The sequence below is a fragment of the Centruroides sculpturatus genome, unplaced genomic scaffold, assembly GCF_000671375.1.
Source record: "Centruroides sculpturatus isolate CEXI.00-Female unplaced genomic scaffold, Cexi_2.0 scaffold1011, whole genome shotgun sequence".
Classification (NCBI taxonomy): domain Eukaryota; kingdom Metazoa; phylum Arthropoda; class Arachnida; order Scorpiones; family Buthidae; genus Centruroides; species Centruroides sculpturatus.
The window spans coordinates 48,704-68,183 of NW_019385189.1; the positions used below are offsets into that span (position 1 = coordinate 48,704).

The 19,480-nt window shown below is 25.8% G+C and overlaps 1 protein-coding gene across 1 annotated transcript in view; it reads right to left on the reverse strand.

Annotated features, from left to right (window-relative positions):
* Positions 1-19,480, reverse strand: part of LOC111635928 (Down syndrome cell adhesion molecule-like protein Dscam2) — a gene marked incomplete at its 3' end in the record, with an annotated part of 115,537 nt that overhangs the window by 48,188 nt on the left and 47,869 nt on the right. Inside the window, exons 4-6 of the mRNA XM_023381069.1 lie at positions 14,481-14,627; positions 12,379-12,496; positions 10,815-10,990 (exon numbers count right to left, since the gene is read on the reverse strand). Coding sequence (XP_023236837.1) covers positions 10,815-10,990; positions 12,379-12,496; positions 14,481-14,627 — 441 coding nt within the window. The remainder of the gene's footprint in view (positions 1-10,814; positions 10,991-12,378; positions 12,497-14,480; positions 14,628-19,480) is intronic.

Consider the following 19,480-nt stretch of genomic DNA (forward strand, 5'->3'; position numbering starts at 1 on the left):
TTTAAAAATTTTATCCAATTATGTAAATTTCTTTTCATTTTATATTTCTAAAAATCTACAACATACTCAACTGAAGTTTATAATCAGATAATATTTGTCATCTGAAAAGGGATATACTTTATTTCTCTTCGAATGAAATAAAAAATATATTTTTCTACACAAAATTAAAGACTTTTTATTCATTTATTAATGCTTAAAATTATTCGAAATTTGAAAAAAAATATATATTTTTTTTTAATGCCTTACTAAGAGCACCATTACTTTTCTCTATCAGCCACAAGATTTTATAATAGCATAAGAAAAATAAATGTTGAAAAAACTTTTAATGTAAAATTTAAGTGATGTGTAGGAAACTAGAAACCATTCTTTCTGTAAAAATTGATTCCAAATATATTGCCTGTCACGTTTCTTAAGTAGTTAATCCAACTTTTTAACATAGAATTTTCGGGATTTATGTAAAGAAAAACAAACAAATGAAACACTTAATAGCATAATGTATTTATTCGTTACTTTAAAATAAAATTTGTTTATATTTTTTTAATGTTACTAAAAAAAAGTAAATTTTTAAAAGGCAACCTTTAATTCCTTTATGTACATAAAAGCATAAACTTATACACATCTATAAAGCAATCCTTACCTGTAACAGTGAGTGTACTTTCCAATCTTTTCTCTCCTGCACTATTATTGACTATACAAATATAAATACCGCTATCTCTGATATTGGTTTGCTGAAAATAGAGTGATCCACTTGCAACTAATAATCCTACTCTTTGCTCGATCGGTATGAGACGACTTTTGATTTTCTTGTACCATCTAACACGTAAAATTAATATAAAAACATATTATAAAATTGATTTTTCTGATGTCTATAATATAATATATGTAGGAATGCTGAAAAATTTATGATGAAAACATTAAGATTTTTATATATAAAATCTGAATCGGGTGAAATGTATAAATTCATTGATATACAGTATTTATGTCTGTTTATTGTGTGTGTATATATATATATATATATATATGCATATTTTAATAAATCCCTCTGAATAAAAATAAATATACTGAAACATTGAAATACCATAAATATATACAAAATACAAACAAATGGAAATCTATTTACATATACACACAATAAACATACATGAATAGCTTACTATATATACATACATATATTTTATACATAATATGAACATATCATATAATAACATCCTCTCATATATGTGCTATTTTTAGAATGCTCTTGATACAAGAAACAGAAATTACTGAGAATCTGGTATAAGATAATATGGCATTTACTAAGACTCTCGTGTTGCATTTGAATATACTGGTACACCAGTAATTATATCTAGTCACACTAACTTTAATAAATATTATAAGAAAATTGATTTATAATTATTTTTAATTTTTAGTATTACTATCAAAAAGAAATTTCATTCGAATTTCGGCTTTGGTATCAATTATATCCTTAATTAAACAATGTAAGAATGCCAAAGAATAAATAAAAGTAAAAACAACTATACAACAAAAAAAAAAACAATTTCTTTAATCTGATTACTAACACGAAAAGAGGATATACTATCGTAAGTACAACTTCCTGTAATTAACAGCACTATTTGTTTTTTCTTACTTACTCCTAGAGTTTGGTAATAGACTAAAGGGGTTCATGATGACTAACCACGTTTCCCTTCTATCAGATTGACTCATAAAGAGTTTTACGGCAAATTACATCGAGTCACAACCTCTGTATCTTTCCAGGTATAGAAGAAGATGGTAGAAATTCCTACAAGTAATTACCTTCAAAATACAGCTATCTTGNTAAGCGTACTTGCTAGTAATGTGAATAAACTATCAGTTAACGTTGTACAAATCTTTTCTTCAATGGTAAGTGCATGAACTATTGCATACGTAATTGACAGAAGTACTGTACATCACAATACACAGCAGTAATCAAAAGTGGTTCAAAAACTGTACACGTAATTAATGGACGGTCCGTACGGAAATTTTATTTAGTGTGGTGTGTATTATCTACTATATAAATATCTACTTTATAATTACATGTTAAAAACACGTTAAAACATACATAAATGATTATAATTTGTTAATTGATTAATTCATTTGTAATTTTTATTTCGTTTAAATTACAGATTAAACAGTTAATTAGTGATAATAAATTTAATTATTCAATCAATATTACAGGATCATTCACAGTGAATATAGACCAGTATAAAAATAATGCTTCAAGGATTAAAATAAAAAAAAATAATTAAAAATTTAAAATGGATTTCATCTGATTATTAAATTTACTAATTAAATTTGCAAAATTATTTTTATTCGTATCAGTTGATTACATTAGATTACATCTTTTATTAAATTAGTCGTATAACCTTTTTTTTGGATCGGAATAATTATTACTGGTCTGTTTGTAGGAATTTCATTTTATTTTTCGAATTTATCGAAACTAAATTTTAAGATTTTTAAGTGCTGGATTGGATTTATGGGTTAATGTAATGCAACACATGGGCGATCTGCCAAGGGGGAATACCTCTGGGGAGAAATTTCTGTGGTAAACTGGCCCCTATTCAGTTGTTAGACACGTGATATAGAAAACAGACTCCTACCTAGATGTTAGATACGTGAAAAAAACCCGGAAAACTTCACGTTGCCCGCCTGTTGGTGAAGTGGGAATCACGACCAACTGTGGTTCAGTGGTTTAATTCACTCGATACTGATGGACTAATGGCGCATTATAGCTTCATGGGGCTCAAATTTGATCTATGGGGCCCCATGTACAGTGTTGACTTCATTTTTCTTCGGGGAAATTTTTTGAGGAAATGTTTTCTTATTAAATATTAGTTTGAGGTTCCCCTGCTGGTTGGAGGCCCCAGGTAATTGCCCTTTTTGCCCATAGGATAATGCGGCACTGTGGTGGACCTTTCAGATTTTTAGGACATGTTGTTATCGCAGGTAAGAATAGTGAAAAATTTTATGTAATAATTGTTACAGGAAAAAACGGTTTCAATACGATTTTCTGCTAATATAAAAAAGGAAAAGAGAAAGATAGAAAGAAAGAGTTCATTTAAACGAAGAATTAAAACACCACTTTTTCCCAATATTGATATAAATTCATATTTATAGCATACATTTAAGGAAAAGCTTATATAAGTTCGGACCTTGAAGATGATGAAATAGGATTACTTAAGTCACAAGTATGGAGCTACACTTCTCTTTAAAACTCATAAAATTATATGAATAAAGCAATAAATTAAACAAAACAATTTTTACCACTTATCAAAATAAATTTTATATTATTTTCACGTCATGACTTTTCAGGGACATTCTATACTCGAACTCATGCTGATTCTTTTTTCTTAGTATGTTTAAACTTATATTTCTCCCGCTTGATCGTGAATGTTTCTATATTTATATACTTTTGTATTAAGTATAAAATATAAAGAAAACATTTATTAAGTTTCATATATCTTTTTATATTTGTTACCGGATTAATACGTGATCCGATTGATAAATAAGATCTTCATTTTTATAAAATGAGTTTTTGGAAGAGATAAAATAACCTGATCAATTTAAAAAAAGGAATAGTAAAAATCATTTATTTTAATAGTACATATTCATTTTTCAACATAATCACCGTTCAGATTGAAACATTTCACCAAACGTTCGATTCATTTTTATATTCTGTACACGAAAAAACTTTCTGGTTTTTACTCGATCCATTCCTATACGACGGCTTGAACTTCAGCATCCGAAGAGCCTTGACCTTTTAACACTTCCTTTTGGAAATAACTAGAATTCTGTTTATGCCAGATCTGGACAATACGGAGAATGTAACTTCGGGTTTTTTTAATCATCTTCGGTGTTTCTTTATTCCAACAAGTTCGAATGTTATCATAGTACAAGAAAGAGACAGTTATTTCTGGCCTTACACTCTGAATATGTCTCTTCAATGCCCATAATGTTTTAATGGGAGCGCAACTTTCCAACGTAAAAATTCAGTCACTGATTGCTGCTTTGTATGAAATGAAGAAGAGGAGTTCGTGTTTAAACTTGTCTGTTATACACTGAAACTGAGAACACCACTCGATAGTCATGCATAGACCACGTGTCTACTTGTAGATACTAAATGGTGGTGATCACGTGCTTCTGTTCCCTGGCAGAACTTCGAAATAGGAGTCTTCTATGGCGGATTATGTTCCATTGAGGCCATAGGCTCAACTTTGTTACAAGACCTTTTATATAAAATGTTTTTTTTTTTTATTTAAAAAAGACAATAAAATATTTAAATAATAAGTTGTTTTCAGGACTCTCGAGACGACGAGGCCCTAGGAGCGCTTATTGAGTAATCCGCCATTGAGAGATTATTTATTAATCATCTCCTAATTCAAAAAATTAAAAAATGAAGATTCTTAACTCCATTATGCTACTATTTTTAATAAATTTAATTAATTTAAAACATGTTTAGGTATATTTAAAGCTAAGAAATATGATTTATGAATATCCAGTATCACAAAATATTTAATAAAAAACTATTCGTTGTTAAGGAAGTAAAATAAAATGCTGTTGAAGCAAAGTTTAAATATAAATTTTATTTTCAAAACAAATTTTTTTTTCTCAAACTAAAACTTTTTATAAAAATCATACGTCTTTTTATTGAAAACAAAAATTTGTTATTTGTTTTTCCTTTTTTTCAACTTATTTAAACATTCTTGTTTTATATTTTATATATAGCCTTACAGTACAGCTATAATCTTGTTTAGAAAGTTTGTTTGCTTGAAAAGTATCTATGAAATCTCATTTTATATAGGTCTATATACGAGTATTTGCCTAAGTTCTACGGATGTTGATTTGATAAAAGTCGAATATTGATATAAAAAAAACATAAATAAATTGGGAAAAAGTTTTATAAATAGAGTTATACTATATAAAATAATTTTTAAACCTATTTTTTAAGCAATATTAAATTACACAAATCGATATACAGGGTGGTTCAAGTTGCTGTGGATAAACTTGCAAACTGTGAAATTATCTTACTTTTTTCTACCTTATATGTGGAAATATATTACAGTTAACCTCTTAACTGAGGAAAAAATACAAAAATAATTGTTATTTGGAGATTATTTTATATGATTATTTGCTCAAAAAAGTTTAAAAGTGGCCGTTGTTTACGGTTCAAGTATAGGTTTATTATACAAGATTAAACTCACGAGAACAGCAAAGAATCTCTTTACATTTTAATTAAATAAAGACTATATTATAAAGGATAATATATTTACCCGTTTATTTATCGACTTTTAATAATTCAAGCGGAAACAAATCTGATAATACGATTAAATTTCATTCAACTCATTTTACGATTTTAGTCACAATTTACAAATTACATAACTCTTACATTTGAAATTTGATAGACAATAAAAGGCTATTTTCCTTTGAAATGTGTGATAGATAATAAAAGATCTCATTTCCTTTTATTTCAAATTATATTTCAAGCATTAATACAACATGAGAAAATATATTTTAAATAAATATACTGTATATATATATATATATAGCTGTAACCAGCGAGATGTTGAATGGATCACATTTCTGTAAGTAATGGTTATGGATGCTGAAGAAATTCGCTTCTCCTGATAAATAATAATTAATATTTAAGATGAAAAATTCAAGCAAAAAAACACTGAAAGGGGGGAAAATTAAAGCGGAGAAAGATTGATAACCGCGAATAAAAATAACAATTTTTTTTTTAAATTTAATAAAATGTTAATAAAATCATTATAACGTTTGGAATTATTTTTTTAATATAATATTTAATTTTATTTTATTAAATTTTTCAGAAAAGACTTCACCGAAGTAAAGACCTGAAATAATTTACATTAAAACAAATATATAATTAATAATATAATTATTACAAAACAAAGATTATAAAAAAGTTTTATATTTGAAGGATTCGAAATGAAAATACAAATAATTTTCGACCAAAGAAACAGACTTGGAAATAGTCGATATAAAAAAAAAATAAAACAGGAAAAGAACAAAAACCAATATTTTTTATGATATAAAAAAAAATAAGAAATTCACACGAAAACGAGAATGTACTAAAACATCATATTTGAAATATTATGAAATATGTTTTTATCTGACATTTTTCACATTACTTCACAAACACTTTGGCTTAAGTATTGATGCCAAGGAAAAATAACAATAAACTAATAAAGTTATATCTTAAAATTTCAAAAAAAATTATGAGAAATTTAAAATTTTATTTAATTCGAAAATTTTAATATGATTTATAGAATATTTTACCATAGATATCTTCAGGGACGGATATATTTGTATGAGGACTCGAAACATTCACAGTTTAGATACCCTTGTAATGAATAACGCCCCTAAAAATAATTTTCTATAGTATATTTTTTTATTTTTTATTTTATATTTATTTCATATTATCTGTGTTTCATTATTACGGGGTTATAACGCAGTGCATAATATAATTATTTATCTGACGTAGTTTTAGCATTTAAAAAATAATAATAATAATCAACTTGACCATTATTCCCTGGTTTCAGTTATATTTTATGAATTAAATAATGTAATTACTTACATTAATCTTGCAGATCATAAACTACAATTCAAACATAATAAAGTGAAGTAATAAGTGTTTCATTCGATTTGAAGTGTAATTTTACTCGTAATTAAAATATAATTTATGAAAAATCTAAACTTAGTTCCAAAATCTCTAATCTTAACAGCTAAAGTATTGTTATTTTTTTCTTCTATTGTATACAATACGATGCGTCACCAGAATGATTGGCAAATGAGATTCTATTTGTTTAATGTATTTTATCAATTTTTTGACTGAAATTGTTTTTATCATTTGTTTTCTTTATGATTAAATAAAATTTACACCCGCCATTTGATACTAAGACAAGACTTGATAGTTTATGTAAACAAACATCAATCTGAAATCTAATACCAAACGACCTTGTAAATACAGAATATTCGGTTTCAACACAATTCTCACTGCTTAATATTTTCTTTTATAAATTTTAAATTTTTAAACTCAATAAATAAACGTTTCTTATAGCATTAGACTAGTTATATTGGTGATTTACTTCTTCTTAGGTTCATTTTCTCATTACGTAAACTATAATTACGCTTAAAAATATTATAAAATTTTTTAAAATTTGCATTTTAACTTTGTTCATTGTTTCTTCTTTGTATTTATTTGGTGTATATTTTTTTGTTGATTTATCTACTTAAGTTCTTAGTACACTATGAGGTAATAGGTTCTTATGCGAAAAACAATAACTAATTAACTAAATTATAAGCTTCAAATGTTTGCACGATATTTATGAAAAATACAAAAGAAAAAAATTAAAAAATCACATTTCCTTTAAACGTTTTTCATTTCAGTAAGAATGTAATTAACAAACTTCCTAAAAATTTGTTGACATGTCATTTTTACATTCCCTCAGTGTATACAAAGGACGTGAAAAGAAAATGGCATGATATTTCTAGTTCTTTGTCTTCATTATATATTTTAATTAATATATTTCTTACTTAAAACTTTCTCTCCATTTTTAACAAAGATACAAAAAAGTCTAACTTTAATTAAGTCTTATAATAAATTTTTGCCACGTTATACAATATCATCGCACTGGATCTATGAGCTCCACAAACAGATATTAATGTTTTATTTCAAGTGTAACTTATATACAATTTCAAAATGTCAGGATCTAAAAGTGACAATTCGACATGTTTTTTTATGGGCACTCTCACATTTGTGTTTTTATGATAAATATTCGAAAACCTTATCTATATGGATAGGCTATAATGATTTCTAGTAGCACTGTATTGTCCTATTTAAGAATTGTTTTACTTTTATAATTTGAGTAATTGCAAAAGAGGTTCTTAAACTTGGGTGACACTTGCATCCTCTGCAATAACTGACCAGCAGGCCTTACAGTCACAAGCATTGGTTTCTTCAACTACACTACCATGCAAGTGTTGCTTTCTTACATTTTGTCTCTATCATCTATCTACTCCCATCTTACATTCTCTCCCGTTTTTTTCTCTATTCATCTTTCCAACCCTCTTCCAAAGCCAAGCAACTCGAATACTATTCGAGTTGCTTGGCATACAAATAAAAAACACATTTAAGAGACTCAAATAAACAAAAATGTTTTGTATACGAATTATAAAAGCAAATTTTAATATAAGTTTTTTCTAATTTAGAAAAAAAAATGTTTATTGTTTAATATACAAACGACTAAAATTAATGTTCAAGATGAATTTTTAGAAAATTTAAGCATTTTTTTAAATTGTTAGCTCTATATAATTTGATTAAAAATCGTATTGGAGATAATTTCCTTTTATTTAAACAGTATACGATCAATATATTTATAAAAACGTAATAAAAAAATAACAAAATTATAAATAAATTTTTATAATTTTTAATTCAGAAAATCAATTCAAGAAAATATTAAAAATTAATAAATAAAGTTTCGATTTATATAATTTAAAACAAATGATTTAGTGTCTAAAATTGTCTTTTAAAAGATCTCGAGTTAAAATTTATCTACAGTTTAGCATAATAATATTAAAATATTAAAATTAAAAGTTTCCGTTGCATTTAAAAATAATGCAAAATATTATGCTAAGGAATATTTACATAAAGAAAAGTATTTCTATCTACAACAAATTTTAAAATGTATTATTTATGAATATAATGGATAAGGCGAGTTGGATGGAGATAGAGTTAGCAACTATAAAAAGATGCCCAATATTTGAGTTAAGAGAAAAATATTTCTCATGCAAAACTATGAACATTCAAACCTTCAACAGAGTTATATCTCGAATACAAAAATGTTTTCAGCAAGTAAAAGAGGAAAAAAAATTTTACTGCTAACTCAAATATTGGATGATCTCTCCAGTGAATAACTCTCTTTGACTTATCCTGTAGGCTAATACTTAAGAAATGGAGAATTATATTTCTCCAGAAAATTTTTAAAGAAAACATGAAAAAAAAAAATAATAAAAAAATGTTGCCCTCTTGGAAACTTAATCCTCTGTTTTCTTCAATCGAACACTAGCATTTAATAGTAAATTATTTTATTAGAAATTGTTAATTGTGACCGTACGTGATATTATATATTGCAAAATAAACGCTTTGAAATCTCTATTGAAATAACATTAGTATGTTTTACTCTTATATATAAACACGGGAAGGCCTAGTCGTTTAAGGCCTCAGCCTATCGCACTGGGAGATCCAGGATCAAATGGGGGGGTCGTAAAAGTCTAGGAATCTTTTCTGCCCCCCCGGACTACTTCCTCAACACTCGGCTGCCCCAATGTGTGCCTGGTTGAACCGGTAATTCGTATAGAAAAAAGGCCCCCATAGTGTCTACAGGGATTTCAAGAAGATACGTAAAAAAGTTGCTGTTTTTTAATATTAATCCTCTGCTTCTCTATTAAATATATTATACATTTTTACATTACATGTTTACATTAATTATCTTCCTTTTATGATTGACTTCTAAAATTGTAAAAGGTTGGTAAGGAACCTCACACAGAGTTCATCTTAGGGTCTCGAAATGACTAAATTCGTCCCTGATTACACTATTTTAATTTATTTATAGCTCACTAATTTCGATGATTCTGTATATTAAAGATAAAATCATGCCAAAACTTCTCTTGCTTTATCATTAGCATCTTCTTTACATTAATAAATACAGCAACATGCTCTTTATCTTGTAAAACATTACAAGAGAAGGAACAGCGTATTAATTACATTTTAAATAAATAAATAAATAAAAATACACAAGAAAAAAATGTATTCTAAAATTTGAAAAGCAAACAAATTCATATAATATTATAATATTTATTTACAATTTTAAATTTGGAAACATTTCTTAAATCAAATAAAGTTATAAATTATTATTATTTTTTTAAATTGCAATGTTTAATATTTTAAAATCGAAAATAATGTATGCTAATAAATTTATTTTAAATTAAGAAAAAACAACTGAGTGAAGATAACTTACATTTTTAATATCGTGCAACGAATGTAAATTATAATTTTTGTGAATTCGATAATCTTAAATTATTTTAGAATAACTTACACTGAGACGTTAACACTACTAGAAAAAAAAGGAGTTAATACATTTTTAAAAATTTTATCCAATTATGTAAATTTCTTTTCATTTTATATTTCTAAAAATCTACAACATACTCAACTGAAGTTTATAATCAGATAATATTTGTCATCTGAAAAGGGATATACTTTATTTCTCTTCGAATGAAATAAAAAATATATTTTTCTACACAAAATTAAAGACTTTTTATTCATTTATTAATGCTTAAAATTATTCGAAATTTGAAAAAAAAAATATATTTTTTTTTAATGCCTTACTAAGAGCACCATTACTTTTCTCTATCAGCCACAAGATTTTATAATAGCATAAGAAAAATAAATGTTGAAAAAACTTTTAATGTAAAATTTAAGTGATGTGTAGGAAACTAGAAACCATTCTTTCTGTAAAAATTGATTCCAAATATATTGCCTGTCACGTTTCTTAAGTAGTTAATCCAACTTTTTAACATAGAATTTTCGGGATTTATGTAAAGAAAAACAAACAAATGAAACACTTAATAGCATAATGTATTTATTCGTTACTTTAAAATAAAATTTGTTTATATTTTTTTAATGTTACTAAAAAAAAGTAAATTTTTAAAAGGCAACCTTTAATTCCTTTATGTACATAAAAGCATAAACTTATACACATCTATAAAGCAATCCTTACCTGTAACAGTGAGTGTACTTTCCAATCTTTTCTCTCCTGCACTATTATTGACTATACAAATATAAATACCGCTATCTCTGATATTGGTTTGCTGAAAATAGAGTGATCCACTTGCAACTAATAATCCTACTCTTTGCTCGATCGGTATGAGACGACTTTTGATTTTCTTGTACCATCTAACACGTAAAATTAATATAAAAACATATTATAAAATTGATTTTTCTGATGTCTATAATATAATATATGTAGGAATGCTGAAAAATTTATGATGAAAACATTAAGATTTTTATATATAAAATCTGAATCGGGTGAAATGTATAAATTCATTGATATACAGTATTTATGTCTGTTTATTGTGTGTGTATATATATATATATATATATATGCATATTTTAATAAATCCCTCTGAATAAAAATAAATATACTGAAACATTGAAATACCATAAATATATACAAAATACAAACAAATGGAAATCTATTTACATATACACACAATAAACATACATGAATAGCTTACTATATATACATACATATATTTTATACATAATATGAACATATCATATAATAACATCCTCTCATATATGTGCTATTTTTAGAATGCTCTTGATACAAGAAACAGAAATTACTGAGAATCTGGTATAAGATAATATGGCATTTACTAAGACTCTCGTGTTGCATTTGAATATACACCAGTAATTATATCTAGTCACACTAACTTTAATAAATATTATAAGAAAATTGATTTATAATTATTTTTAATTTTTAGTATTACTATCAAAAAGAAATTTCATTCGAATTTCGGCTTTGGTATCAATTATATCCTTAATTAAACAATGTAAGAATGCCAAAGAATAAATAAAAGTAAAAACAACTATACAACAAAAAAAAAACAATTTCTTTAATCTGATTACTAACACGAAAAGAGGATATACTATCGTAAGTACAACTTCCTGTAATTAACAGCACTATTTGTTTTTTCTTACTTACTCCTAGAGTTTGGTAATAGACTAAAGGGGTTCATGATGACTAACCACGTTTCCCTTCTATCAGATTGACTCATAAAGAGTTTTACGGCAAATTACATCGAGTCACAACCTCTGTATCTTCCCAGGTATAGAAGAAGATGGTAGAAATTCCTACAAGTAATTACCTTCAAAATACAGCTATCTTGGGAATTTAGATCCATACCTAATTTTCCATGTTCTTACAACGTGCATTTCCCCTTTGGCATATTGAAATCTCGGATAGTTTTACTCATAAATTATATTTAAGAGCATTCTGTTTACTATTTTTTTTTTTAGAAAAATTTTTTAATAAATTTTTTCCTCTTTTTTAAATTGAACTTCAAATAGAAAATCAATAGATTTTTGTATTATAAATTCTAACAAGATCCTAAGATAAAGTTGAAGTTTTTTAAGAACTTACTGAAGCTATATATTTGGAAATTTATTATTTTTAAAATTACTTAAATGAAAAATCTAAAACTTTTATATTAAGGGAAAAAAACACACACAATAAATGAGTCATTTATTATGTAAATTTTTAATTAAACTAGTTGACTTACCTGTAAGTAGGTAAAGGATAAGCTTGAGCAACGCATGTCAGTTCTGCTGGACTGCCTTGTTTTACATGCACCATAACTCTGGTATCTGATAAACGAGGTGGATGTGTACCTTGGGGATCTGATAAAAACATTTGAGTTAAAATATCCGAGATATTTTAACGATTAAAATCACAATTTTTAATTTTAATAAAGAATTCCTTCTAAGGAATTAAATCAGGCTACATAAAAGAGCGAGAAAAATCTCTCCGCGGTATTAAACTATTTAAATTAAGTTAAAAATTGAATGTAGGTGTTAATTAACACTATTAAATAGAAATTAAATGCGAGTATTTATGTTTTATATATATATTTTTTTAAGTTTAAAATTGAAGTAAATCTTTGATATTTATTTTATATTTTATTCGAATTTCGAGACGAATGAGTTATTATATTTATGGCTGATGTAGTATTAACAAACGGAGTATAAAATAAAATGAAAAGGAATGATAAAATAAGTTAAATAAAAGAAAAAGAAAAATAGAAGAAGAAAAACACTAAAGAACTTTTAAGTTTATAATAAAAGCAAGAGTTTAGTGAATTGGTGCAATTGTTAAATGGTAGAAGTATCAAGAAAATAAGAGAAAAAATAAATAAATAAGCTGCAGACACGAACTAATCCAAGATAATTGGAAGATTTAGGAATTGTTTGTTTATTTTCTCATAGAATAAATACCGATTTAAACATTTTATGTTATTATTTAACACTTAAAACAACAGTAAAAAAAAATATTTAAAATAAAATATATTTGCTAAACTATTCGTTGTCTTTAAAACTTATTAAGAGAGGATGAAGATAGTTCATTTTCTCCTGACAGCCAAGTGATGTATTACTGCAGGAGATGTAATTAGCTCAAGTCTGGTGTTAGTCCAATGTCAGAAAGTACTTCTCACTCCACATGAAATGACTTCATCAGATCTCGGCACGGATAAAAGTGTTGTTGAATTTAAAAATTTCAATCACCAATTAGCAGAGAAAAGTTGTTTATCAAATAATTCTTAAACTTAGTAAGAATTAAGTTACATGACAAAAGCGTATCCAGTGCAAGATACTAATTGAATCTATGATCCAGAAGATTACACAGAGCATAGCTGTTCACCAACACAACCGGTAAATTAATATCGTAAATCCATAAAAATGTACAGAAGAGGTTGAGTTTATGCAATTTACAATTAACAATTAAGGCGCTATGTGAACTATGTGCATATTCGGGTGCGCCTTAATTAACTGAATAAATTATAGATCATCTCTACATTAATTATTACATTAATTTAGATTAATTATATTAAGTTAAAGAACAGCGAAAAATATAGTCAAATTATAATCATATAAAAATAAGTTTCTCGTTAATTTACGTTGTTTATTTAGGAAAATTTTGTTCAAAATAAATTTATTGTTTTAATTAAGACGGGTATAATAAATTGTAAATGAACAACACATGCTTATAATAATTTTGAACTGTCGGTGATTTGTTGTTGCAAAACTATCGTTTATTATTAAAATGTTGCTAACAGAACATTTTAAAAAAATATATAGACCTATATAAATATAAATTTTAAAATATACAAATTGATTTGTATATAAATACAGAGACTGTAGGAGACGGTTAGAAGGGAAAAATTAATTTGAAAGTAATGCACGAAAAAAGTAAGAGATTTTCACGAAAATTGATTAAAATAACTATAAATAGTTAGTCATTTTTCTTCTATTTCAATTAATAATTGTTAAAATAATACCATTTAAATATTTACTTCTGCTTTCTTGTCTGTAGGGTGGCTCAAAAGCCAGTTAACCATTGTAAAGACTAAATTGGTATTTATTCTTTACAATAATTGACTGACTTTTGAGCCACCCTATATACAAAAAATCAAAAAGTAAATATTTTAAATTTTAACAATTATTAATTGAAATAAGAAAAAAATATATTCGAAACATTACAAATTGCTGAAGAGCTTGCTAAAAATTCGATTACCTAACTTTTAGGACACTATGTATTATATAAAAGATACTATTGATATTTGTAGATATATTGTAATTTAAAATTACATTTTAATAATAATATTACCTGTTATAATAAGACGACCAGACGTTCTACTCATTTGTATTTCTCCACTCAAAAGATGCTTGGTGGCACATCGATAGGATTTAAAATCGGACATGATAGTGTGACGTATGTGAAGTTCTCCATTACTTAGCACGCTGTATCTTCCACCTGCATTATAAAAAATTTCACTGAAGATTAAAATAATTTAATAAAACATTAAGAGATTGCATAAAAAACAATAATAATAATAAATTCACTGGAAAGATCGTGATCGATTCGTAGTGTATCTTTATATGTCATGCATTAATCATATCAAAAATGATAAAATGGAAAACAAACAGGAAAGAGATGATCATGTACACAAACAAGACTAATGTGCCAGGGCAAACTACATATTGCATTAAGGATAAACAGTGATCATAGAAGTTTAGGCAGAATTTCAGGATCTACAAATATTTGGTCAAGTTTGCAGGAGGATCACAAAGTAAAGAAGAATTTTCCTTTATCTTTATTATTATTATTATTATTATTATTTTATTTAAAANTTTACGAAAAATCTAAACTTAGTTCCAAAATCTCTAATCTTAACAGCTAAAGTATTGTTATTTTTTTCTTCTATTGTATACAATACGATGCGTCACCAGAATGATTGGCAAATGAGATTCTATTTGTTTAATGTATTTTATCAATTTTTTGACTGAAATTGTTTTTATCATTTGTTTTCTTTATGATTAAATAAAATTTACACCCGCCATTTGATACTAAGACAAGACTTGATAGTTTATGTAAACAAACATCAATCTGAAATCTAATACCAAACGACCTTGTAAATACAGAATATTCGGTTTCAACACAATTCTCACTGCTTAATATTTTCTTTTATAAATTTTAAATTTTTAAACTCAATAAATAAACGTTTCTTATAGCATTAGACTAGTTATATTGGTGATTTACTTCTTCTTAGGTTCATTTTCTCATTACGTAAACTATAATTACGCTTAAAAATATTATAAAATTTTTTAAAATTTGCATTTTAACTTTGTTCATTGTTTCTTCTTTGTATTTATTTGGTGTATATTTTTTTGTTGATTTATCTACTTAAGTTCTTAGTACACTATGAGGTAATAGGTTCTTATGCGAAAAACAATAACTAATTAACTAAATTATAAGCTTCAAATGTTTGCACGATATTTATGAAAAATACAAAAGAAAAAAATTAAAAAATCACATTTCCTTTAAACGTTTTTCATTTCAGTAAGAATGTAATTAACAAACTTCCTAAAAATTTGTTGACATGTCATTTTTACATTCCCTCAGTGTATACAAAGGACGTGAAAAGAAAATGGCATGATATTTCTAGTTCTTTGTCTTCATTATATATTTTAATTAATATATTTCTTACTTAAAACTTTCTCTCCATTTTTAACAAAGATACAAAAAAGTCTAACTTTAATTAAGTCTTATAATAAATTTTTGCCACGTTATACAATATCATCGCACTGGATCTATGAGCTCCACAAACAGATATTAATGTTTTATTTCAAGTGTAACTTATATACAATTTCAAAATGTCAGGATCTAAAAGTGACAATTCGACATGTTTTTTTATGGGCACTCTCACATTTGTGTTTTTATGATAAATATTCGAAAACCTTATCTATATGGATAGGCTATAATGATTTCTAGTAGCACTGTATTGTCCTATTTAAGAATTGTTTTACTTTTATAATTTGAGTAATTGCAAAAGAGGTTCTTAAACTTGGGTGACACTTGCATCCTCTGCAATAACTGACCAGCAGGCCTTACAGTCACAAGCATTGGTTTCTTCAACTACACCACCATGCAAGTGTTGCTTTCTTACATTTTGTCTCTATCATCTATCTACTCCCATCTTACATTCTCCCCCGTTTTTTTCTCTATTCATCTTTCCAACCCTCTTCCAAAGCCAAGCAACTCGAATAGTATTCGATCATACAAATAAAAAACACATTTAAGAGACTCAAACAAACAAAAATATTTTGTATACGAATTATAAAAGCAAATTTTAATATAGGTTTTTTTAATTTAAAAAAAATATGTTTGTTGTTTAATATACAAATGATTAAAATTGATGTTCAAGATGAATTTTCAGAAAATTTAAGCATTTTTTTAAATTGTTAGCTCTATATAATTTGATTAAAAATCGTATTGGAGATAATTTCCTTTTATTTAAACAGTATACGATCAATATATTTATAAAAACGTAATAAAAAAATAACAAAATTATAAATAAATTTTTATAATTTTTAATTCAGAAAATCAATTCAAGAAAATATTAAAAATTAATAAATAAAGTTTCGATTTATATAATTTAAAACAAATGATTTAGTGTCTAAAATTGTCTTTTAAAAGATCTCGAGTTAAAATTTATCTACAGTTTAGCATAATAATATTAAAATATTAAAATTAAAAGTTTCCGTTGCATTTAAAAATAATGCAAAATATTATGCTAAGGAATATTTACATAAAGAAAAGTATTTCTATCTACAACAAATTTTAAAATGTATTATTTATGAATATAATGGATAAGGCGAGTTGGATGGAGATAGAGTTAGCAACTATAAAAAGATGCCCAATATTTGAGTTAAGAGAAAAATATTTCTCATGCAAAACTATGAACATTCAAACCTTCAACAGAGTTATATCTCGAATACAAAAATGTTTTCAGCAAGTAAAAGAGGAAAAAAAATTTTACTGCTAACTCAAATATTGGATGATCTCTCCAGTGAATAACTCTCTTTGACTTATCCTGTAGGCTAATACTTAAGAAATGGAGAATTATATTTCTCCAGAAAATTTTTAAAGAAAACATGAAAAAAAAAAATAATAAAAAAATGTTGCCCTCTTGGAAACTTAATCCTCTGTTTTCTTCAATCGAACACTAGCATTTAATAGTAAATTATTTTATTAGAAATTGTTAATTGTGACCGTACGTGATATTATATATTGCAAAATAAACGCTTTGAAATCTCTATTGAAATAACATTAGTATGTTTTACTCTTATATATAAACACGGGAAGGCCTAGTCGTTTAAGGCCTCAGCCTATCGCACTGGGAGATCCAGGATCAAATGGGGGGGTCGTAAAAGTCTAGGAATCTTTTCTGCCCCCCCGGACTACTTCCTCAACACTCGGCTGCCCCAATGTGTGCCTGGTTGAACCGGTAATTCGTATAGAAAAAAGGCCCCCATAGTGTCTACAGGGATTTCAAGAAGATACGTAAAAAAGTTGCTGTTTTTTAATATTAATCCTCTGCTTCTCTATTAAATATATTATACATTTTTACATTACATGTTTACATTAATTATCTTCCTTTTATGATTGACTTCTAAAATTGTAAAAGGTTGGTAAGGAACCTCACACAGAGTTCATCTTAGGGTCTCGAAATGACTAAATTCGTCCCTGATTACACTATTTTAATTTATTTATAGCTCACTAATTTCGATGATTCTGTATATTAAAGATAAAATCATGCCAAAACTTCTCTTGCTTTATCATTAGCATCTTCTTTACATTAATAAATACAGCAACATGCTCTTTATCTTGTAAAACATTACAAGAGAAGGAACAGCGTATTAATTACATTTTAAATAAATAAATAAATAAAAATACACAAGAAAAAAATGTATTCTAAAATTTGAAAAGCAAACAAATTCATATAATATTATAATATTTATTTACAATTTTAAATTTGGAAACATTTCTTAAATCAAATAAAGTTATAAATTATTATTATTTTTTTAAATTGCAATGTTTAATATTTTAAAATCGAAAATAATGTATGCTAATAAATTTATTTTAAATTAAGAAAAAACAACTGAGTGAAGATAACTTACATTTTTAATATCGTGCAACGAATGTAAATTATAATTTTTGTGAATTCGATAATCTTAAATTATTTTAGAATAACTTACACTGAGACGTTAACACTACTAGAAAAAAAAGGAGTTAATACATTTTTAAAAATTTTATCCAATTATGTAAATTTCTTTTCATTTTATATTTCTAAAAATCTACAACATACTCAACTGAAGTTTATAATCAGATAATATTTGTCATCTGAAAAGGGATATACTTTATTTCTCTTCGAATGAAATAAAAAATATATTTTTCTACACAAAATTAAAGACTTTTTATTCATTTATTAATGCTTAAAATTATTCGAAATTTGAAAAAAAAAATATATTTTTTTTTAATGCCTTACTAAGAGCACCATTACTTTTCTCTATCAGCCACAAGATTTTATAATAGCATAAGAAAAATAAATGTTGAAAAAACTTTTAATGTAAAATTTAAGTGATGTGTAGGAAACTAGAAACCATTCTTTCTGTAAAAATTGATTCCAAATATATTGCCTGTCACGTTTCTTAAGTAGTTAATCCAACTTTTTAACATAGAATTTTCGGGATTTATGTAAAGAAAAACAAACAAATGAAACACTTAATAGCATAATGTATTTATTCGTTACTTTAAAATAAAATTTGTTTATATTTTTTTAATGTTACTAAAAAAAAGTAAATTTTTAAAAGGCAACCTTTAATTCCTTTATGTACATAAAAGCATAAACTTATACACATCTATAAAGCAATCCTTACCTGTAACAGTGAGTGTACTTTCCAATCTTTTCTCTCCTGCACTATTATTGACTATACAAATATAAATACCGCTATCTCTGATATTGGTTTGCTGAAAATAGAGTGATCCACTTGCAACTAATAATCCTACTCTTTGCTCGATCGGTATGAGACGACTTTTGATTTTCTTGTACCATCTAACACGTAAAATTAATATAAAAACATATTATAAAATTGATTTTTCTGATGTCTATAATATAATATATGTAGGAATGCTGAAAAATTTATGATGAAAACATTAAGATTTTTATATATAAAATCTGAATCGGGTGAAATGTATAAATTCATTGATATACAGTATTTATGTCTGTTTATTGTGTGTGTATATATATATATATATATATATGC